General features: G+C 44.6%; 6 protein-coding genes across 8 annotated transcripts; 2 read left to right on the forward strand and 4 right to left on the reverse strand.

Annotated features, from left to right (window-relative positions):
- Positions 1 to 784: 784 nt before the first annotated feature.
- On the reverse strand, positions 785 to 8,051 carry LOC6526165 (phospholipid-transporting ATPase ABCA3). The gene is made up of 13 exons (XM_002101939.4): positions 7,650 to 8,051; positions 6,933 to 7,518; positions 6,724 to 6,867; positions 5,909 to 6,665; positions 5,060 to 5,544; positions 4,713 to 4,992; positions 4,102 to 4,612; positions 3,054 to 3,739; positions 2,560 to 2,698; positions 2,318 to 2,500; positions 1,394 to 2,053; positions 1,266 to 1,331; positions 785 to 1,124 (listed from the first exon to the last, which is right to left on the reverse strand). Exons 1-13 carry the CDS (start codon positions 7,865 to 7,867, stop codon positions 872 to 874), a joined length of 4,968 nt encoding a protein of 1,655 aa, XP_002101975.1. The 5' UTR covers positions 7,868 to 8,051; the 3' UTR covers positions 785 to 871.
- A 661-nt stretch (positions 8,052 to 8,712) lies between these two features.
- On the forward strand, positions 8,713 to 10,324 carry LOC6526166 (26S proteasome regulatory subunit 8). Its single transcript, XM_002101940.3, has 3 exons — positions 8,713 to 8,872; positions 8,932 to 9,076; positions 9,201 to 10,324. Exons 1-3 carry the CDS (start codon positions 8,855 to 8,857, stop codon positions 10,253 to 10,255), a joined length of 1,218 nt encoding a protein of 405 aa, XP_002101976.1. The 5' UTR covers positions 8,713 to 8,854; the 3' UTR covers positions 10,256 to 10,324.
- A 267-nt stretch (positions 10,325 to 10,591) lies between these two features.
- LOC6526167 (acyl-CoA-binding domain-containing protein 6) lies at positions 10,592 to 11,509 on the reverse strand. Its single transcript, XM_002101941.4, has one exon. It carries the CDS (start codon positions 11,507 to 11,509, stop codon positions 10,778 to 10,780), a length of 732 nt encoding a protein of 243 aa, XP_002101977.1. The 3' UTR covers positions 10,592 to 10,777.
- A 60-nt stretch (positions 11,510 to 11,569) lies between these two features.
- Positions 11,570 to 11,842, reverse strand: LOC6526168 (SRA stem-loop-interacting RNA-binding protein, mitochondrial). The gene has a single exon (XM_002101942.4). The coding sequence runs from the start codon at positions 11,840 to 11,842 to the stop codon at positions 11,570 to 11,572; it is 273 nt and encodes a 90-aa protein (XP_002101978.1).
- A 1,383-nt stretch (positions 11,843 to 13,225) lies between these two features.
- Positions 13,226 to 16,858, reverse strand: LOC6526169 (CTD nuclear envelope phosphatase 1 homolog). Of its 2 annotated transcripts, none has more exons than XM_015191173.3 (4): positions 15,980 to 16,858; positions 14,650 to 14,898; positions 14,390 to 14,572; positions 13,226 to 14,186 (listed from the first exon to the last, which is right to left on the reverse strand). In XM_015191173.3, the coding sequence occupies exons 1-4, from the start codon at positions 16,076 to 16,078 to the stop codon at positions 13,995 to 13,997; spliced, it is 723 nt and encodes a 240-aa protein (XP_015046659.1). In that variant the 5' UTR covers positions 16,079 to 16,858; the 3' UTR covers positions 13,226 to 13,994. The 2 variants fall into 2 exon arrangements, with proteins under 2 accessions (XP_015046659.1, XP_002101979.1); XM_002101943.4 differs by having other exon boundaries at positions 14,650 to 14,907.
- A 383-nt stretch (positions 16,859 to 17,241) lies between these two features.
- On the forward strand, positions 17,242 to 21,049 carry LOC6526170 (pyridoxal-dependent decarboxylase domain-containing protein 1). Of its 2 annotated transcripts, XM_015191174.2 has the most exons (7): positions 17,242 to 17,480; positions 17,618 to 18,742; positions 18,809 to 19,093; positions 19,152 to 19,667; positions 19,728 to 19,921; positions 19,985 to 20,326; positions 20,390 to 21,049. In XM_015191174.2, exons 1-6 carry the CDS (start codon positions 17,370 to 17,372, stop codon positions 20,319 to 20,321), a joined length of 2,568 nt encoding a protein of 855 aa, XP_015046660.1. In that variant the 5' UTR covers positions 17,242 to 17,369; the 3' UTR covers positions 20,322 to 20,326; positions 20,390 to 21,049. The 2 variants fall into 2 exon arrangements, with proteins under 2 accessions (XP_015046660.1, XP_002101980.1); XM_002101944.3 differs by having other exon boundaries at positions 19,985 to 21,049.
- Positions 21,050 to 23,283: the final 2,234 nt, after the last annotated feature.

Genomic DNA, 23,283 nt, shown 5'->3' on the forward strand with positions numbered 1-23,283 from the left:
CAATATTCATGATTATTAGTTTCCAATGGGCACTACATCTAAGACAAATATCATGAAAGTAAAATCAAATTGTCATTTGTTGTACAAGTTTTTCTAGTCCCTTAAAAACAGCTTTTTTAAAACCAAATTGTAGGCAGCACTAGCGGTAGCAAAGAGCACGAATAGCAACTGTTACGTCAGCTGACATTGAAAGGGAGAGCGAGAAATATTCTAACGCCAAAAATATGAGCATCGATTATTCGTCTATCGATAACGGTTGCGCGCGCTAAGCGATAAATTTTAAATTCTAATTTAGATTAGTTTTAATACTCCTTAATCCGCTACTTAATCAAATCTAATCCGCTCAATTATTATTTTTGAATTGAATACTTGCTAAAAACTCACAGCATTAGCAACTTATAATAATAAAAAATGACTTCTGTCGCTGAAATACCCATTCATCAATTATCAATTGCTAGTGTGCTAGTGCTAGTGTCAGTGGTACGATGATTTTTATTGAGCACACAATAAAAAATGAACGCGGGCACGTGCAGAACTTCCCAGAACCTACAAACTTTCCCAGTGATTAATATTAATTATGCAAAACCACACGTGTGGAACCCTCAAAGTTCTCAATCGTTGACAACGGGAAAGCCCACATATTCAAGAGCCTTCGTCTGGACAACCGAGGCCAGACATTGACCTCCGATTAAGTCGGCCCAAGAGTCTACGAACATACAAATGTGTTCAGATTTAGTTCAGATTTGGTTGATTTTAGGGGGTTGAAAAATGAAAGTCATTCACATTTCAGCACGGTTTAAAAACGTATAATGTCAAAGTTTATAAAATATGCGTGGCAAAACAGTATGTTTTCCCCAATAAAGGCTCGGAATTACTTCTTTCCCCTGCCCTTTTTGGTGGTTGTCGTGTCCAGGGGAAGCGGACCCTCCGTCTGGACGAGATGATGCTTCAACTGGGCCCGTGTCTCCTGCACCTGGGCCACCACACTGATCATGTCCGCCTGGTAGATGCAGTAGTCACTCACGTTTAGACGCAACTTGTTCTTCTCCATGGCGCCATACAGAAATGAGTAAACGATGTGGCCCACGGGCACGTAGAACTTGAACCAATTGTTTAGACGTCCTCTGAAACATAAATTATTAAAAATAAGTTATTATAAAATCTGTGTTGTGTAACCAAGCTATGATACAGAAAATGTGAAACCCATCCAAACGATAATGATATCAAAAGTAATGCTATTTATATAGCAGCAGGCAAGCACTTACACTAGCTCAGATCGGTTGTGCAGGAAGTTGACGAACTTGGCCAAATTTTCCACATCCTTACGCAAACTGAAGAAGAGAAAAAAGGTTATTAAGCCATGAGCCAGAGGTTATAGCTATGCAAAACCCACTTCTCTTCCGATTCGGCGAGGGTGGCTCCATCACGGATGAGCCGGACCTCCAGGTAAAATCCATGGCTGTACTTGTATCGCAGATACTGCAGGCTGCCGATGGCCAGCATCTCGCTGTCCTGAAACAGGATAATGAAGTCGGCAAGGATCTTGCACTCCAGCTCATCGTTGGTGGCAAAAATGATCGTCTTGCCGCAGTATCGGATATACCGAAGGATGTTCCAGATTTCCCGCCTGGTAGTTGCCGGCATGCCGCACGTGGGCTCGTCCAGAATGAGGACCTTGTTGTAGGCCACCAGTGCCAGGGCGATTTTTAACTTTTGCCGCTTCTCCGCCGTCAGCAAACTGCACTTCCGGTGCATCCAACCGGTCATGTTAAGCATGAGACACAGATCATGCATCTTTTCGCCGATCTTAGCCTCGGGAACACCACGGATCATGCACAACAGGCGAATGTGCTCCCGCGGTGTCAGCTCATTCAGGAGTCCTTTGTGCTGAGGACAGTAGCCCATGTATGTGTGGATGCTTTCCAGATCGTACTTGAAGTCCAGGCCTCGCATGTAGATCTCTCCAAATGCGAATCCCTTCTGGCCCACCAGCTGCCTTATCAAGTGACTCTTGCCAGAGTTGCGAGGCCCGAAGATGCCCATGCACATGTATCTAGAAAAAAAACATACACCTGGTGAATAAGTGAAAAATTCGAGCTTATGGGAAAAAGCCACTTGTACAATAGCGAACTGACGTTCTGTAACACAGAAATCTCATGCTTAATCGCAGCTTTCTAGGATCTGGTCGTTTATACGGACGGACAGACAAACGGACAGTCTCAATCGACTCGGCTAGTGAACCACATTGAAAATTTATACTTCAGATATGAGTTTTATATCCTCATGTACAATATATAGGGGACTACTCCACACTCACTTGTTCAGGGCAAAGGAGACAGTGTGTATCCTTTTGCCTGCAGCTGGGATCCTGGCCTCCACCTGATCCACTAAGAAGACGGACTGCTTGGCCTTGGTGTTATCCGCTTCGGCGATCTTTAGCTTCACGTCTGCCACATCACCATCGTCGAAGGGATAGGTGGCGGTTCTCATATTACGAAGACTGCCGGAGAGTCGGTTTTGGTTTATAGGTCGATACATATAAATATATTAAAAACTCACTCTCTGGATGTATGGAACTTCTTTTCCCTGCGATGCAGCTCAATCCAGAAAATCAGCATTAAGATAAATAAAGCAGACAATAACATGTACACAATGGGAGGTAAAATCCCCGGAGCAGCCCACTTGAACAGAGTGTCAACTAGAGCAAACCAATGAAAAAAAGTATTACATCAAATAAAATTTATTAATTTGGCAAGAAATTTGCAAGTACTACACAACATATTAGGATCATGCAATTTTCATGAGATTTCGGATTAAGCACTGCTACGAAAAAAATTATTGAAGATATTTAATATATTAAATAAGGGACGAAATCGGATGGTCTCTTAATCAATTTCAAAATAAAACATTTACGGAATTTAATTTAAGAAAACGGTCCAAAAATAAGCCATGACCAATAATAGCACCAAGATTTTAAAATGACATTTTAAGATTAATAAAAACTAAAACTAAAATAAAGGGCAAATAATGGATTACCCGGACCGAGGACTCACATTTGCAATTCGGCACCACCTCCTTCATGTTCTCCTTCGTGCAGCTGTCGTGCGCCTCGCACTTGTCGACGCAGATTTCCTGCTCCAGATACCGGGCGTACACATTGCTAACTCCGTCCAGGAGCGAGAATCCGGGCGACATGCAGGCGGCGTAGAAGAAGATCTTATTGCTGTTCGCGACGTCCCAGTAGATGATATAGAGTACCAGGCCGGATGTTCCCTGCAGGAGTACGGAAACGAGAAATGCCCGGACCATCGACTTGTTCACGAACATGGATACCAGGTAGGTGAGTGGCAGGGCCGCCAGTCCGAAGATGGTCAACAGTAGCACCAGGATAGCGTTCTCGGCAAACCCAAAACCACCGATGCCCATCAGACTCATGATAACCACAATGATGATCGAGTAGACGAAGAAGGTGAACCAGTCCCAAAACAGATTGATGCCCCAGAAGACCCTCAAGCCAAGTCCGGCCATATGTTGCAGGAATCGAAGACCATACATCTCCTCCTCCACCAGGGGGATGACGAAAACGGACACGGTCAGCGGTATGATGCATCCGACAACCAATGGCACATGGATGTGCGCGATCTTGTTGTCCAGCACATTGATCTTCCGGGACAGCCGTGTGGGCAGCGGATGGTTCTCCACCAAGGCAACTACATCCTTTTGCTCGGGATATGCAAGTCTGAAAATAAAGACCACAGGGAACTCTTTAATTAGATAAATCGTCTCGGTAAATACTTATCACGCGGCTATTAGAAAGAAACGACTGCTTTGCGAAGCAGTAGAAAAACTGCTTTAGAGACAGCTTTGATACAAAATGTGCACTGCAAAATAGCCGAAAATAGAATCTGCTCCTCTCTAGCTCTCATAGTTGCAAAGATCCCGCCGTTTATACGGACAGATATACGGACAGACAAGACTAGATCGACTCGACTAGTGATCCTGATCAATGATATAGCCCCTGAATTATACATTAAAAGATTAAGATCTTATCACAATTAAAAGGGAAGTCTTTTAAAATAGTAGACGATAGGTAATTCTCACCTAAGTATGACATTATGCAGTAAGTTCAGCATCATGGGAGCCGAGTGAAATATATCCTGAGTTATATAGCCGTTTAGGTATTCGTTCCCGTCCGCCTCCACTGCCCCAAAACTGCTTAGCTCGTTCTTCTTTTTAAGATCGTTCCGGTAGCTTCCTTTTTTACAAACGAAGGATTCGTCATCAAAAGTTCGGGAGACATCGACGCTTTTCTTCTCGTTAACTTTCACCGCTGACTGGATGTCGATGTACCCGCATCCCTTTAGATTTGGCATGTATTTGAGCACGTCCTCTGGATCGTTGAAACCAATATGAATCGAGTTCTGACGCACTTTCGGCACATCCAGCGCCACGGACAGACGTGCAATGATGGCAATCAAAACGAAGCTGGTGAAGATCATGATAACGGGCCAAACATTGGGCGCCGTGTGGATCATCTTCTTGTAGAACATGGCTCGCATGCGTTGTTTGGTCAGTTGACTCTTGGAAACCACCTGGTATTTAAATGTTTGCGCTGCAGAAACGGATAGAATTTGAATAGTTCTTTTTTCACCTGGCTAAATATAATTGCCCCCAAATAGGTAATACCCCAGGTTCGATGGCTTTATACGTACTGACATCCGGAATCATCTGTTGCTGCAGTCGAAACGAGGTGACCAGTGTCATGTAGATGTCGGAGAGTTCCGCACCCACCACTCTCACATTCTCAATGCCGAGCATCTTGCGATCGATCTCCAGGTGAATCAGTAGCTTCTGCAGCCTGGGTCGGTATATCACAGGCAGCCTGTAAGTCAGGGTATCACCGATCTCATTTTCCGGCTCGATGTTGTACATAATCTGGTTTATGTAGTCAGTGATAGGCTGATCAGGCACATGAGGCTTCTTGATGATGACCTTGAAAAAGAGACCGATACGCGTTATCAGTTATAGATCTGTTGATATAAAATCGGTTTATAAATACCAGATCCACATAGCTGCTGAACTTGGCTCGCAAAAAGAATGGTGTGCCACTGGCTTCCAGGACGCCCAGGCTGAGGATCCCGATGCGATCTGCGACGTGCTCCGCCTCGCCAACACTGTAAGTGGCTATGATAAAGGCACGATTTTCCTTCTCCGCATGGACAATAGACCAAAACAACTGCGCCTCCCGCCCCGTAAGCTGGGTGGTCGGCTCCTCCATTATAATGATGGGCGTATCTCCGGCCAGGCAGCAGCACAGCGCCACCAGTTTCATGGATCCCGAACTCAGCTTTCCGATCCGGACCCTCCGACTCTCCACGTGCTGATCCAGTATGGCCAACCACTTGCGCCTCTCGATTTCGTAGCGGTCGGACTCGCTGGGCGACAGTTTCAGGCGCACATGGTAGTCGATGGTCTGTTCCACGGTCAAGTGCTTGTTGAGCCCATGCTCATCGAAACGGAAGTCCACCATGCGACGGGCTTCGCCTAGTTGAATTGGTTCTTATGAGTATGGGTATGACTACAGCGTACCTCGACTATTAGATACCCTTCACTCAGCTAATGGAAGTGCGAGAAAGTGGGAGATATGCAGCAGAAATCTTATGGTTAAGCATGCAGATGTCTTAGATTAATGGTTGTGGGCGTTCCAGTGGGCGTGGCAAACTTACTCGTTCCCAGCTCTTTTAGATCCCAAGATCTCGGCGTTTATACGGACAGACAAACGGACATGGCCAGATTAACTTGGCTTATGATCCTGATTAATAATATATATACTTTAAAGGGTCGGAAACGCTTCCGTTTAAGTACCTGTTAATTACAACCCTTTACTCTACCAGATTAACCAACTTACCATTGGGCTGATAGCTATTGCCCTTAATTAATACACTGCCACGAAGTGGGAACTTGAGGCCGGCCAGAATCCTCAGAAGTGTAAGTTTACCGGAGCCAATGTGGCCGAGAATCACAAACACCTCGCCACGATAGATTCGCATGGATATGTTCTTCAGGATCTTTCGCTCCGAGTCGCGATGTGATGTGCTGACATGGCGCAATCGCAAGAGCTCCACACTGCCCACATCACCGTACTCAAAGTTCTGGAAGCTCGGAGCCCTGCCCAAATACATAATGGTGTTATCCGAATCCTGTATCTTCCGCGGCCTATTGTTCACTACACGCCGACTGAGGAAGGTGCCCGGCATTCGCCACTGAATCGCCAGTAGAATGAGGAAGTAAATCAAGGCCGAGCTTATGGCCGATGTGAAGATCACAACGAAATCGATGGTGTTCACCATTTCTGGTTCCTCGATGCAGCTCCTGAACAAACTCATGCTGAAGTGCATCTGGCAGTTGCAGAAAGCCACCAGGATGAAGAACACATAGTACTTGTGGATGTCCCAGTAGCGTTCCAGTATAATGCAGAATGCCGCGTACATGAACAGCCAGAGCAGCAAGGCGAAAAGGACCGCATTCGTGGGATTGGCAAACAGTTTGGCCACCACCATTCCGGTAATAATGATCTCCACGGTGTACACTATGATGAAACAGACAAAGGCTATCGTTCCAGTGCCGGAAAACTCGCCTTCTCGCATTCCAAATGCCCAAAAGGTCTAAATATATTGGTTAAATTACTTCAGTTTCAAGTACGGCCAAGTGACACGGACTCACCAACACCATTACTGTATATATGGTACCCAAAATGCACATTCTGAGAAAAAGCACCAAAAACTTGATGCCCCACTGCATGCCAAAGGAGTAGCCGTAGTGCCACTGGTGCACCATCACACCATCCTCCACCTGGGCGGCCACGTTCTGGGAAAGAGCCAGAGAGCTTTCTAATATTTCATGTCATTATGCTTCTTGGGTGGCGTACTCACTCTGATGATATTCAGGAAGGGCAGAAGGTATATAAAGTTATACAAGAATGTGGGCAGCCGGGCGACACTCATCACGGAGCACGGCTCGTCGGCGGCCTTCAGTAGGATGTTGTAGACCTCGACATTGGGTTCCTTATAGGGGGTGACCGAGTCTTTGGTCAAAAGGTGGTACCATTCCACAAAGATCTGATGCTGCAGCTGCAGGAAACCTTCGCGAATATATATATCCTGCTTTTTATCGTGCTTGGCCCGATCCCGTGCGTGATTGATGCGACCCGAGCAGCGGGTTATCCACAGGCGATCTTCGGTGAGGAACGGAGCGATTGTGCGGAACTCGCTGGGGAATCGTATCGAGACGGATAGCGTCAGAGGAATGCCCCCATCACGGAGCTCATTGAAAACAATGCCCGCCAGGGTAGTCCGCTCGTCGAACTGATTTTGCATTTCGGACTCGCTTTCGTAGCCCACCGTTGAGCTCAGTTCCAGCGTTTTGGCCACATTCTTGGTCACGTCCGACGTGAAATCGGTTTTGGGCGTGAAGGCTAGGATGTACTTGGTTTTCTCCCGCTTCGAGTCCACCATGCGTCTGCGGAAAGTAATATAATCATGGAGTTATTAGCCTAATTTGAGACCTTTTGTATGGAGCTCCCTACTTTGAAAGGAGCTACATTCAAAAGGTACGCTCAAAATTAACCCATTTAAAGAGCTTGCACTTACGTCAATATATTTATGTCCTGCAGCTTGTGGGATACGATGCTCTGTTCGTTTTCGTTATCGGTGGTCCTGTAGAGAAGCCGCTTGGAGTGGGCAATGGGATTTAGGAAGATCACAAGGACCATAATCACCAGGGCGACGATCTCGAAGAGTGTCCGTCGCCACAAGTTCAACTCGATCCGGATGTAGCGCTTGAACAGAAGACCCTTGGTGGCCGGCATTTTAGACTTTCAAATATAAATTTAACAAACGAAAGAAAATTGATTGTGAGATCTGTACTCTTGCACAAAATAGAAGGTTTAAGTGTGGGAAGTTGTTCGGTTTTCGGCAGGGGATTTTGAATATATTTCTTATTTTGCGTCAAAACATAGCAGTACTTTGTTCTCAAAGCACATTTTGATGAATTCCGTCTACCCATTAGAACTTACAATTTTTTGAAACTTTGAACGATAATATTGAAAATCAGGTGACAACTTTGTTTTTGATTAACAAGGTGTTTCATTCGCATTTACTATTCACAATTTATAAGAAATACATTACATACTATTGATTTTATTATCAATTATAATTAACTACTTTTAAATTGCTAACCAAACAAAATCAAAGGAAACACAATGTAACTTATGAAAAGAGAGAACGCCATAGTCGACTATCAGATACTCATACTCGGGTAAAGCGTCTGCAAATAGTAAATCTGATCTGATCTGATGGCATGCTGTAAACTTTTGATTTCAGGAGTAATTCCGAAAATTTTTGGGGTTACGCTAGATGTTACTGAAACAAAAAGTTAGTACCAAAAAAAACCATAGAATGTATTTCCAAGGCGTGGGCTACATTTGCTTCTGTGGATGTGAAGTTTTCTGACAGTTTTTCTATTGTGATAATTCCTTATATTTTGACGTTCATACGGACAGAGAGACGGGCAAACAGACGGACGGACAGACATGTCCTGCATATTTTTAATATCTTCTACATTTGAAACATTTAATTTGAGAACATTAGCTAGGTTTCCCACCTAGCTATTCTTATCGATTCCGATTACTCTGTGATATCGGTGGTCTGACTGCAGTGCGATAAAGGGCATGTTCCATCTCCAAAAGCAAATGCCGAGTCATACAAAATACCAAAATTAACTCAACGTTTTTGCATTGTGAAGGAAACACGACGAATAATAACATATTAAATTGTAATCAGGTCCGGCAAACAAAATGACGGTGACGAATCGGGTATGTGCCTTTGAATTCCTTAGCTTTTTCGTCGCGGAAAACTAATGCTGTTTTCCCAGATGGAAATCGAGTCGGCCTACCAAAAAGGCGAGGGATTCCGCTCCTACTACATCCAAAAGATCGAGGAACTGCAGCTGGTTGTGGCCGAGAAGCACCAGAATCTAAGACGTCTGCAAGCCCAGCGCAATGAGCTCAATGCTAAAGGTAAATTTACTGCAGGGTATCCACTTCACGTTGTTTCCATTGTGGGTTAGCTATGGGACATAGAAAACATATACTGTTAAATCTTGCGATAAATGCCCACAATTACTACATTACTATTTTGCAGTTCGCATGCTGCGGGAGGAGCTGCAGCTGCTCCAGGAACAGGGTAGCTATGTGGGCGAGGTTGTGAAACCGATGGACAAGAAGAAGGTGCTGGTCAAGGTGCATCCCGAGGGCAAGTTCGTCGTCGACCTGGACAAAAACATAGATATTAACGACGTTACCCCCAATTGCCGTGTGGCCCTGCGCAATGAGAGCTATACGCTGCACAAGATTCTGCCCAATAAGGTGGATCCGCTGGTCTCGCTTATGATGGTCGAAAAAGTGCCTGATTCCACATATGAAATGGTTGGTGGCCTGGACAAACAGATTAAGGAGATCAAGGAGGTGATTGAGTTGCCCGTAAAGCATCCAGAGTTGTTCGATGCTTTGGGTATTGCCCAGCCGAAGGGAGTGCTCCTTTATGGACCTCCGGGTACAGGAAAGACTTTACTGGCCAGGGCCGTTGCCCATCATACCGAGTGCACCTTCATTCGTGTCTCTGGCTCGGAGCTGGTCCAGAAATTCATCGGCGAGGGCTCGCGAATGGTGCGAGAACTCTTTGTAATGGCCCGCGAACATGCGCCTTCCATTATTTTCATGGACGAAATCGATTCTATTGGCTCGTCGCGTATCGAGTCGGGATCCGGCGGCGATTCCGAGGTGCAGCGTACTATGCTGGAGCTACTCAATCAGCTGGATGGTTTTGAGGCCACCAAGAACATCAAGGTGATCATGGCCACCAATCGCATTGACATCCTAGATCCCGCTCTGCTCCGTCCCGGCCGTATTGATCGCAAGATCGAGTTCCCGCCACCAAACGAGGAGGCGCGTCTGGACATCCTGAAGATTCACTCCCGTAAGATGAACCTAACGCGTGGAATCAATCTGCGCAAGATCGCCGAGCTAATGCCAGGCGCATCGGGTGCGGAGGTCAAGGGCGTCTGTACGGAGGCCGGCATGTATGCGCTGCGCGAGCGCCGTGTCCATGTCACCCAGGAGGACTTCGAGATGGCCGTGGCCAAGGTGATGCAGAAGGACTCGGAAAAGAACATGTCTATCAAGAAGCTGTGGAAGTAGGCGTTGATCGACCACTGCAAACGAACCCTTATTTCATTGTCAATAAAATACATCCGTTAGTAACATAAATTCATTCTTGTGTCATTGGATTTACTCTTTAGGCAATAAGCTAATCTTCTATGTTAATTTCCATTCAATGGTGTTTGAAGAATACAAAAGATTTTCAGATAGTTGCAGCTTTATGAGAAATACATCACAGCTTTTCATCAGAATAACAAAGAAAAAAGAGCTGTCCATCTCTTTCTTTTTCAGACCACGACGCTTGTAGTTACTGCATGCTAAGATTTCCTAAAATTCCATTACATTAGATAGTTCTGGAGAAAAGTATATTCAAAATTACATTTATGAATGTTTATTATAGTTCCAAAGAACTTAACAACTTAAAATGTTAAAAATGTGTACCACTTCTAAATATCGTACAAATAACTCAAATGCTTTTTAACTTGTCGGCGATTTACAATGGTTCACAGCACCTTGCGGACTTTAAAGCAGAAGAGCACCTAGCGACTTAAGATTTTGGCATCAGGATGCGGATCCAGCGAGTCGTTTCCTTTCCGTTTGAAGAACCTGGCAGATCTGTTCATCGTCAGCCACGTCGTAACAAGTCTGTCCATCTGAATCGCATAGCTCCAGATTGGCCCTTAGCTCCAGCAGGCATAGAAGCGCCTCCAAGTGTCCACAACTGGCGGCGTAGTGCAGCGGTGTCTGTTGTTCCGCATCTCGCTGATCTACATTAGCGCCACTCCGGACCAGAAACTGGATGATTTCGACGGCATTGCGATCGGTGGCCCAATGGATGAGCGCCATGCCATGCTCGTCCAGCTTAACCAAATCATCGAGCTGCAGCAGTTCTCGGAGCCTTTCTAGATTGTTCTCCTTGACGTGGTCAAACAGGGTCTTTTCGCTGTCCAACCGCTGGTCCTCCAGTGGAGCCGATTCAATAGAGTGAACGACCCACCCTGGGTTGCGCCGGGACCGCCAGTTGGGTTGCAGCTCCTGCAGTTTCTGAACGTAGGCCTGCCTGGCAGCGAAGGGGGACATTGTTCCCAGATTCCGCCACGCCTGCCACTTGCTCTTGGCCTTCAGTTGGAGCAGACCTGGACTTGGCTCCTCGCAGGGGCCGTTCGTGGCCTGCTTGTAGTATCCGTAAAAGAGTAGAAGGTCCGCGGAGCCAATGCTGGTCGACTGTTTGGCCACATGCTCGGTGGCTAGGTGAAATAGCTCCTCCTCGGGATCCGTATCGCTGTCCGACATGTCAACAAAAAAAAAAAAACTACCAAGCTTATAAACTAAATGACAATTGAAGAGGGGAATCTAGGATTTCTGTATGTTGAGGTAGTTGCCCTCCAGTATGTGCTTCTGTTCGTTCTCGATCTTCTCCAGCGCGGCCAAACTATTAAAGCTAACGAAGCCGTAGCCCTTGGAGCACCCCGTTCGCTTGTCGAAGATCACGTTGGCGGACACCACGCGTCCGAATTCGCGGAAGTAGCCACGCAACTCCTGGTGGCCCACTGTCCACGGCAGATTGCCCACGAAAATGCGGTGCACTGATTTTCCGACTTTTGCTACAGCTGCGGCGGTGGCCATGGATTCGGTTTTCCTAAATACGGGGAGGCTTCGTGTTAAATATGCTTGTATGGTTCTTGCGGCCAAGGCGATCTGGATTCCGGGCGACTCCTTACCAGTTGCGTTGCGTAAAAACTGCGGCGCTTCAGTTTCACGGTAACTTGCTGTTTTTGTCGGAAAAGCAGGCGGTCATAACCTCAAAGTGACAGCTAACAGCACTTTGCGATACCCTACATGTCTAGTACATCGATTTACGTATATAATCGATACTGCTAAGGAAGACATAGTGAAAGACTTAAATGTAGTCAACCAATTGAAAAACTTGTTATGATTTTTATATTACGCCTACAATAGTTGATACAAAATTAAAAGCTTATGTCAATAGATATCTTTATAAATCGTGTTTAACAAAATGTAAGCGTTTTTCTTACGGTAACATATTATTGTTACTCAGACCAGCGGAAGGCAGTTTTAAATAAATAAATAGCATATTATTGTTCCAAATAGAGTATCAAATTGTTTGTGCCAACTTACCAAAAGCGACCTTCATTCATTATTTGTGCGCTTAACAGCACATTATTTGCACTAACAGTTTTGCATTAGCAGTCTGTTAAACGACTGGATTCTGCAGAACAGAAAGAGAGCGCCAAATTCAAACATCATATTAAAGAAAACACAATGTTTTTGATTTTGTATGATTTTGTTGTATTTTTGTAATTCTTTTTCAGATTTCGTGTTCCCTTTCTCATTTATTTCATTTACTCTTCAGTTTAACAAATTTGCTACAAACTACTTAAAATTAACAACATCGCATACACGTATTATTCTCGTTTTCCTTGCAATAAATAAACAAATATTGATTGTTATAAATGTACAGTAAGATAAAAAGAACAATAGGATAAGGGTGGGGTTAAGGGTAAGGGCGTGTGCAAGCTTTTGTTGTTTAGTTTAGTGTTGTATTTATGCTTTTGGAAATAACATTAACTATGGAAGCAGTTTTCACGTGTTTCTTTTTCTCTCATGCTTAATTCCTCTGCTGCTTTCCTGAATATCCTGTGATGCCTCGGATGATGTGCCACGATTTCTCAATTCTCAGACTAACTCGGTTCTCGTATAATTAGTGATTTGGCTCTCTAAACTCCCTATATATATCTGTCCCAGTCTGCGGCTCATTAACCTGATCTGATCCGATCCTATCAGAATTAATGTGATTTTTAATTCTTTTTGCTACTTGGCTCGCCTTAGAAAATATAACTTCTGCCTTACTTGCTTGCTTGTCGATTGTTGTTTACTTTAATAGTAGTTTATAGTTGTTGGTTGTTGCTTAGTAGTAGATTTTTATATATATTGTATAAATATATAACTTCCCCGAAAGTCAAAAATCTTATCCATAAAAAAGTGTTGTTTGGTTTGCAAGCAATGAAACTCTTGAAGATCTTCCATTCGTTTAGTTTTGTACAGGAAACGAGGGCAGAACATATATAAGTCTATACAGAATCGGTTACATATTCAATAATTATACATAATAATGATGTCCAGGAAAGTTTCGTAATCAACTAATTTGTATAAATATAAGTATTTTGCTTTGTCTCGTTATCTTCACAAAAACAATTCGTGTCATACTAATTAAATGTTATCATGGTATAGAAATTATAAGACTCTTGTTGTAAGTGGCCTTATATTTAATTTATAATAATATGATATATAACTTGACAAATTTGTTCTTTATGTTGACAATTCGCTTTCTACTCTGCTTTACTTCCATATATATACTGTATTCAAGAGTTTCCATTTGATATTATAATCAAAATATACCCGCACAAAACAAGCAAAAAAAAAATAATAAGTCTAATAAACATAGCTGGTCTACACATATGGACAAATATGCATGTATAGTTAGATTGTTACAAACTCTTTTAGTCTCTATACACAAAAGGAAAAACCATCGCTTCCAAATCTGTCAATCTATCATCTATCCTCAACTTTCTCCTTTATCTGTGTGTCCTCCGCTCATCTGACTGAATGGTGAAAATAATAATAATGAAAAAATTCGTTAATGTGTCACAGCACCACCATGTTTGTTGTTAATTTCAGAAGATATTATCCCCACTTCGCTGGCTATCATTGCTCCTCCTAAATAGATTAACTAAACTAGCGACAAGCGGCCCACCTGCTACCAGAGGCGGTGCAGGTGCAAATTCCTCGACAGCACCGATCTCACGTCGTTCGTAAACCTCAGCGCATCCAGCATGGGCAGCAGCGACAGCAGCGCCGTGTCCATCGGGTCCGAGAACCAACTTTTGATGGGTATGGCGTTGTTGGGAAAACAGCGATAGGCCCCGGGCGAATTGTCAATGATGAATATCTGTAAAGAACGGCGGTCAATAAAGGGATCAAATTCTCCTACAGACAATAAATAATATAAATTCCTTAGTAATTTGTAGTAGAATCTACCTTATGCAGCACTTTCTACTTAACAATACATTAAATCCATATCAATTTGCAAGTAAGCTTTATTTCCAAGTTGGACCTGATGGCTGGCATGGAATTGCAAGTTCCCGAGCTTACCCTATTTAAGTCACTGCAGATGGCCGACAGGTCTTTGGTATAGGATCCGTAGTCGGGCGTGCAGTGTTGTCTGTAGTATCGCCTCCGGAGGATGTTTCGTCCGTTGTCCAGCTTGTCTGCCACCGCCGCTCCGTATATCTCCATGCTGGCAGTGAAGACCACCAGATCATACCACTGCGAAACCTGCGGGAAACAAGGAATAAGTTGATGTGGCAACCTATTTCTCTCGGTCGTTTTGACTAATCAATTCAAGAACTTACCACGTCCAGGAAATAGTCCACATGCGGTCTCTTATGCACGAAAAACCGTACTGGATTCCGATCGATGGTCACTTTGACGGTGAAGTCGTGCGGCGTGCCCGGCTTCACCGTGTTCCGGGGCATCGCATTGTGATGGGAGTGGATCAGCGTTTCGTCCAGGTCCAGAACGAGGGTCTTTCGCTGCACCAGGCTCAGGCGGTGCCGCGAGACGGGTGACAGCGGGAAGAGTTCGTATTTAACCGGTTGATACTGGATAAACTAAGAAAGTTAATACATAATCAACGGAGCAGTACTTGAAAGGCATTCGACATGGGGTTCATATGATGGGCTTGGTGGTCGTACGTCCCTAAACTTTGCGGGTTGGGGTGCATGGGGATGTTGGGTGCGATCAATAAGGCCAAGTAATTGCGTTTATCGCTAGTGCATAGGAAACCCCAATTTTCTGATTTATAAATTATGTATTATACCGAAATGAAGCCATTATCATTTCAAATAAATAAATAAATATTGAAAAAATCATTTAAATGGTTTTACAAATTTATGAATTATTAGCTGTGCAATAAAATATCATGTTGATGAGGATTCAGCGATATCTACATATTTAGGCGTTAATTGAGCGTGTAATGGTGGGAAAGTACAAGTTAGCAGGTCGAAGGTCAGTGCTTCTTGCCGCGTCACGATTTCTGGCCAAAACTGCCGGTCTAGTGGAGAACATTGAGGGCGGGTGGTGGTCGATAAGGCGGATGGGTGAACAGTGGACAACACTTCTCGGAGGAGCGGGGATTCGGCGGAAAAAGCCCCATTAAACGTGTGGAAAATCTTGATAAAGGCATACTCTATGAAAGGTGTCACTGGCTAAGTGTTGCCCAGAAATAAATATAACTTCCAAACTATTACAGATTTTACATTAATATTAACTTGTCCCACCTTGAAGTAGCGTTAATATAATTCGGAAATATAATAAAAAACTAAATTTTTACTTTGGAAATTGAAAAGATTGTGGATACAAACAACTATATTATATCAATTTGTTAGAATGACTTTTAAAAAAATAGTATTTGCCTTTAAAATAAAATTTATTTATGCAAATCTTTAGATACATTTCCAAATTGAATGCATCACACCCACTGTGCAATGCAGCGAGTGCGGACTGTATCATTGAAAGTCTTATCAGAGCGGCCGCTTTTATTATTATTATTCTGAAGCAGTAGTACTTGATGTCGATTGCGGGAGCGGGTTGGGAATTATTTCGGGGTTTCGGGCGGGTAAAAATAAAACTATTTTCGTTCTTGATTTATTTCTTCTGCTTTCATACAATTTTAGTACTTACAGCTCGCACTTGGCGATTGAACATGAAACAGATGCATGTCCATACTTTTGATAGCAACAACAAAAGTGCATGGAATTTCATTTGCAGCAGCGAAATCATTTGAAATAATTCAACTACTTGTACAGTGTTTTTTTTCGGGACGATTAATTGGATAAATCGACCACGATCCGCGATTGACCGCGGTGCGAGCGAGATGGCGCGTTTTGCAACCGGCTAAAGAAGTTTCCTTCTTCTTCTTCTTTATTTCTCCTTTTGCAACGAATGTTGTTGTTTTTGATAACGCGCCGAGAGCACACGTACACACACTCACCCACACAACCGCACGCGGGCGCGCTTCACACACACAAACACACGGAACAAAATCGATAACAAGGCTTCTAGTTATTTTGTTGGAAAATAGTTTTTCTTTACAAATTTTCGCGGGTTTTTTGGGTTCAATTATTAGTTGTCGCCCAGTTTTATTACCCCTTTTTGGTGGAGAAGGGGGGATGGTCTTATTTTCACTTCTTTGGGGCTTTTTTTATAGCTGGCGTCTGCTCTTCTTCTTTTTTGTTGTCTTGCACGCGTGTGTGTGTGTGTGTTGTGTTTTTATGTAGTTGATTTTACTTTTTGGCAACTATCGCACCGATTTGGGGATAGATTTTGTTTTTGGTTGAGCAAAACGAATCAATTGATTGAGCTTTTGCACTTTGATTGTAGTCGATTGAGAGGTGCGTTCGCCGAAATAATACGATCTAGCCGTGATCTGCTCAATGCTCTTTGGCGTTGCGGCTTGGCGTTTATTACATAAATATAGTTTGTCCGCGTTTCGTTTTTGTTTAATAAATTCCCACACTCATGCACAAACTCATGTTTACTCGATACTATCGCACTTTCGCAGCATCGATAATTTTTCGCAACTATCGATAGTGGGACCGTGCGCTGGTTGCTTTAAAATACGGAAATCGCTTTTCTCACACTCAGCGGAGACACAAGCCGTGGTTAATTTGAGTGAGTGGTACCATAAATGATATGATCTCATTGTTTTTTGATCAATGTTGAATTAAAAAAAACGCGTAGATGTTATATACGTTATATACGGTTAAACAGCAGTAGTTCAACCTCTTTAAACACCGTTAATTACAATGATATTAGGTAAGTTTTTCAATTTAGCCGCGAACTTGTTCCATCACCAGAACCAATGGCCAAAAGCGAACACAATTTGCGGTCTTATTGCGCCGCCCCCACTACGGTCACACCATTCCACATCAGCCTCTCTCCCACCAACACACGCACACACGCCCGCCCCACACACACACACCCACCCACACAGACGCAGTGGCACGAAACGAAAACAATTATTTTGCATCGCAGGCGATAAGTTAAAAGTGATTTAGACCGCACTGAAACCATGTCAGCGGCTGGTAGATCGGATGACGATCCCGGCCAGAGTCCGGTCGTAGACCAAGAACCGGATCCGGGCCAATCAACGCCAGCGGTGGCCGAAATCGCCGCTTCCAGTGTGAGTGTTTCGTGTTTTTCGCCCTGCTTCTTTCTTTTTTTTTTTGCTGACGACGACGGAAGACACGTCAACTTCTGGAGCGCTGTTGTTTACCTTGTCTACTTTGCCGCCTAATTAGCCATGTATTTACCTTATAGATTCGATCGGGCCTGGCGGAGCTGGAGCTGCGATCCTCGCAGGTGCTGCAGCGCTTGGAGAACGTTAAGGTATCGTCCACGCCAGAGAACCCACATCTCGTCGAGAACGAGGAGGAGGAGGAGGAGGATGCTGGGAAGCGGGTGATCAGTGAGGACCTCCTGCCAGCGAAGCACCGAGTGCCCTCCGACATTCTGAAGTCCCTGGAGCAATTGGTCTCCTACACGGACAGTGACGATGATCCCGAGTTCCCGCTGCCCGCCCTGGATGACGTCTCCCACTTGGCCCTCATCTCGCACAGCATTGTGGCCTATTTGTCGCATCTGGACCGCCAGCAGCTGCTTCGGGTGACGAACAGCATTTCCGGTGACGCCACCCGATGGTTGGGCACGTTGTTTCACTTTGCCCACCCGGCGAGCAGCTTCCACGCGGACAATGCGGACGCAGTTCTGCGCACGGTGCGACTGGCCATCGTGGCCAGGTGTCCGGGGTACTTGGAGGGTGGCATACCTGCCTTGGCGCAGCCCACGTTTTATATATCGGAGAATACGACGCCAATGAGGCTGCACTACGCCTGCCGCCAGTTGGGCATCCCGCTGGAGGCCATCAAGGTCATACCAGAGCACAGCCAGTCCGGAACAATGGATGTGACGCTGCTGCAAAAGCAAATTCAGCAGGATGTGGGCAATAACCGGACGCCGCTGCTGGTGGTCGCCGACATTGGTGCCTCGTTGTGTGGCTATGTGGACAACCTGCTCCGGCTGAGGGACGTGTGCAAGGCGCACAACATGTGGCTGCATGCCAGTGGCCACGGGCTGGCCGCCTTGGTCTGCGCCCAGAATCAGGGCCATGTGGAGGAGGTGCTCCACTCCATGGCCCTCAATTTGGGCAGTTGGCTGGGTGTGCCCAGTCTGCCGATCGTCCTGCTGCACCGTCCGCTACAGAATAGCGCTTTGAGTGCCTTCGAATCCGATCCCATACTGTCGCGTCGTCTCAATGCCCTGTCCTTGTGGACCAGTCTGCAGGCTCTGGGCCGGAAGGCGATTGCGGAGCGGCTGCATGTGGCCTTCCAGACCTGCAGTATTCTCTTCGAGATCGCATCGAAGTGTGAGGGCATCCGGGTGTTGGTAAATTATTGCAAAATTTCCGAAAAAAAATATGTTTAGCTTACCAAAGGGTTTTCTCATATTCAGAGCCATACTCCTGGAGCGCAGACCGGAGCCTCGTTGTCGGACGTCATTCAGAACCCCTTCGATGTGCAGGCGCTTTTTGATGCCGCCGCCCCTGTGGTCGCCTATCAGTTCGACGGCAGCACCACCATTCCGTTGGGAGGGAGTGGCTCCTCCGCCATAGCCGTCGCCGCTGCTGAGCGAGAGACGGCCGAAGGCCTCAAGCCGCTGGAGAAGATTAACAATGCTTCCTACTTTGACCGGCTCAACTCCTGGCTGGGTCAAATCTTGCAACGCGACTGTCCCAACGTATGCAGTGTGAAATGAATCACCCCATTGTATGACCCTAATCACCATGTTCTTGCAGTTTGACTTTGAGGTGATTGAACACCCGACGCACGGCAGCTGCATCCGCTACTGTCCGCTGGAATTGGGGTTGGGTGAGCAGCCGCCGAGCTCCGAGAACCTGGAGAGCTTCGCACAGAGCTTAGAGGCACATGTGGACATCCTGCGCGCGACCATCAAGCACAAAGCACGCTTCATTCATTTGGTGGAGCGCAGCGAGGTGCTGCGCCTCGTTCCACTGCCCGAATGGGCGGGCATGGGTGGCGTTCGCTTCGTGCCCGAGGGCTGGGAGTCCCTGCTGACAGACCAGGCCAAAACAGAGCTAAACAAGCTGAACATCGACCTGGTGGAGGCCCTGAAGTCCACAGACAACGCCTTTTCACTAGGCGAGGGCACCGATGGCCTGATTTGTGTGCGATTCGGAATGGTCACCCACGAAACGGAGGTCGAAGAGCTGCTAGACTTGGTGGTCACGGTGGGCAAGAGCGTTCAGGAAAACTCGCGGGTATTGGACACCATGTCGGAGATTGTTAAAAAGGTTGGCTACCACCATCGCGCTGGATTAACGTAACATGTCGTAATTTATTTTTACACTCAGGGCATTGAGGCGGTTACCGCAGATCTGCAGCGCGAATCGGAGGAGAAGCTCTGGCAGGAGGGTATCCTGCGCCACGTGCCGGTGGTGGGACGCGTCTTCAACTGGTGGTCCCCACCGGCTAAAGAGTCGGGCATCAAGGGGCGGAGCCTAAATCTCACCCAAGGTGTTGTCGAAAGCACCGAGAACATTTACAAGTGGGTTCCGCAGGTCGTTCGGTATTGTGTCCCGATTTAATGTTCATTAACTTTTCTGCAAAGGTACCACATGCAGATGACTGGAGCCACTGCACATCAGTTGCCAGCAAATCGTTCGCCTCCCACTCCAATGGTGCAGACGCCCGTGGGCGCGCCCGCTTCGCCGCCCGTCTTTCCCACAGTGGAGCCCGTACCCGGACACGCAACTGGAGCGGACGAGGGGACGCCTGTGCAATCGGGAGAAGCTTCAGGATCGCTAGCAGGAGCTTCGGGAGCGACACCGTCTGCGGCACCGACACAAAACCATGTGGATCACGCCCGCACTGTTAGTCAGAGCAGTGCCGCCTCCTCCAACGTTCCCGAGCTAGTGGCCGCAAGCAGTGCAATTAACAATAATTAACACAAGTACGAGTATATTTCAAAAATACTATACCTATTACTGAACAGCAGATAAAAACACACACTTAGATCAAGGCAGAGCCAGCAAAATGGATTTCAAAGTGGGAGAGGCCTTAAAAGCAGCAATATCAAACAAGGCTTAAACAGAAACGCGTAGATGACAAAAACTGAACAGATTACCATATAAGGAGGGCTTCATTTCCACTTTCCCTACTTAAACGAAAAACGAAAACAATTCCAAAGATGAGATGATTGTTCGCCCGAAAAGATGATAACGCAAAATCCAATTCAATTGCTTTTATGTATTTATATATGGCTATTTCTATGATCTTTTATATATCTCTATTATATATTATATTATTTTACCTTATACTCTACTCCCACCATTGTTGTTGATAATGATCAGAAAGAAATGTGCGGAATTCGGTCCCCTTTTCGCTTGTATTTTTTGTAATAATTTACCTTAATATTTGTTTGCCTTAATTTGTAATTATTATTCTGATGCAAGTACCTTTGAGAGACATAATATATAGGCAATTCTTCAATGTTCAATTGTGCGAAGCAATAAATTGCGCTATTCTTATTTGTTAAGCTAAGTGACAGCACACTAAAGAAATCAAAGAAAACAAGGAAAAGAATATAATTAAATGACAAAAATATATTTATTATACAAATTGCTGCTATAAGAAGAAATCTGCACAAAATATGATAAAAGGAAACTATACAAAATAAAAAGTGAAATAATTTAGAAAGAGAAGGCATGTGTTTTTTGTACGCCGTTCGCTTCTAATTGATGAAATCGTATCTTATTATTTTTAACTTGGCCCGACATAATAATTCCTAAACTTATGATCCGATATTCTAAACCTTTTTTCCGCAGATTTGCAAATGTTGCGTTATTTACTAAAATTAAATTACCACCTTCTACATGGTTTCGAATATTTTTTTAAAGTTTATCGTTTGAAATAGTTTAAAGTTATGTTGTGATTCAGCAAACCTACCTTCAGCACTTCAGTGACGACTCCATCGGCTCCCATTAAAAAACAACAATTCTCCATCTAACTAATGCAATTAAATTTTATATTTTTATTTTATTTAATATTTTTGTTGGATGTTTTTTAGCGCTTTACTTTGCCGCTATTTGCTTTTGAAAGAAATTCCTCTTGACTGCGCGCTTTTCGTCGACCCGCCGACCCATTTCGATTTTTCGCATAAAATATGTTTTCATTCCAGAAATTTGGTTTCTGCCGCTCATCGGAACAGTTCCGAAAAGCAGACGGGGCAAAAGTGGTTTCTGGAACACACTTATTAGTTAATTTTTGTATTTCGTACTTCTTACAAGAATTTTTAAACTGTTCTTGCGATTCGCTAGAATCGCCTTTGTGGTACATTTACTCGTTTATTATTATGCCACTAAGCGCTTCGATTTATGCCTCTGTTCTTTACATTTGCTTTAACTATGCATACTATATATTTAAATATATATATGTTGTACAACTCGATCTTCTCTCGTCTTATTGCTGCTGCCGCCGAGCCTTTGAAAAAAATGTGCGAATTTCGTTTGGAATCTCCAGCTGGCCATTTCTCGGATTTTGGGTAATTCGAGGAGTTCGGCCCACTTGTTTTGCGTTATTCATAGGGATTTTCTTTTGTAATAACTACAACGCGTACGATGACAACATTTAACACAGAAATATATTTACGAACTAATTGTGTTATATTTATATGTACGTGTAGGTGGAGCTCCGATCTGGGCTCGGAACTCCCATGACCAAAACTTTTCCTCCCAAGGGGCTCCTTCGCGGCTTTCGCATCTGTTCTTCTGTTCTTCTGTTAATCGGAATCCTTGAATTGGATCCTTAAAGGATTCAGTTTCGATTCGGTTTTGTGTGGAAGGGCCCCTTGAGAAGACTGTTTGTTCGATTTGTTCGTATTTTTGCATTTTTGTATTTTTGGTTTTTTTGTATTTTCGTATTTTCGTTTGTTTTTATAACTGGTAATTGTATAATAAGCGAATAAAAAACTCGATTAGTTTGCTCCGTTCTCTTTACAGCGTCTTTACATATTTACTTTAAAAATGCCGCCCATGTCTTGCGATTTCGTTTTCGTTTCCGTTTCCGTTTCTAGCCAATTTCGATCCGAGTGCCCGATTGTTAATATCTTACAGTTGATCATTTCAATGGGAGTTCGCTCTAGTTTGGGGTTCGTTAGGTATTTAGGTGTATGTATATTATGGCTAGTAAATGTTGAGTTGAGAACTTTTGCTGTGTGGGCAGTGTTCGGGTGCGACTTAGTTGGTTGGCCACTTGGCGTCCACCGGAAGTTGGAAGTTGCCCTCCGGGATTCGCTCTAAAATGCTTCGATTATTCTTGCTGTGAGTTGCGCTGGTATATAGTTGTCGATAGGCTTAAGTATCTTGTCTATAACTATTTTATAATATCTATTCGTGTATATATCGCGTGTGTATACATATCTATATAACTTTGTAGTTCGTCGGCTTGTTTTGTTCTTTTGTTCATTTGTTGTCTTGTTCTTTTGGGGGAGGGGCAGTACATTGTGTTAGTTTTGCATTGCTATCGGTTTCATACCAAGTCCAAATTGTTCATCTCTCGTCTATTGGGTTACAGTTTGTCTGGTTTACGCTAGTTAGCTAGTACTATGCATGCCTTTCGTTTAGCTACTAAATATACAGTTAGCCCACTAAGTATCTACATATATCATCGTTTAAGTTTAGGTTTAATAAATGCATTCCATGTTAAGCTTAGGTTAAATACACAATAAAATCGCGGGCTCGAATCCTCCATCCGATCCGATTCAGCCCGCCAGTCCCGGACGATCCCGTCCAGTTATGGGGTGGGGGGGATCGTCCGCAGCACAACCCAGACCCAGGACAGAGTCGAGCACTAAACGGGGGATCCCCTGAATGGCTGTGGCCGGGGATGGGCAGTGGCCGGGCTCGGCGT

Source organism: Drosophila yakuba, chromosome X (assembly GCF_016746365.2).
Source record: "Drosophila yakuba strain Tai18E2 chromosome X, Prin_Dyak_Tai18E2_2.1, whole genome shotgun sequence".
Lineage (NCBI taxonomy): Eukaryota > Metazoa > Arthropoda > Insecta > Diptera > Drosophilidae > Drosophila > Drosophila yakuba.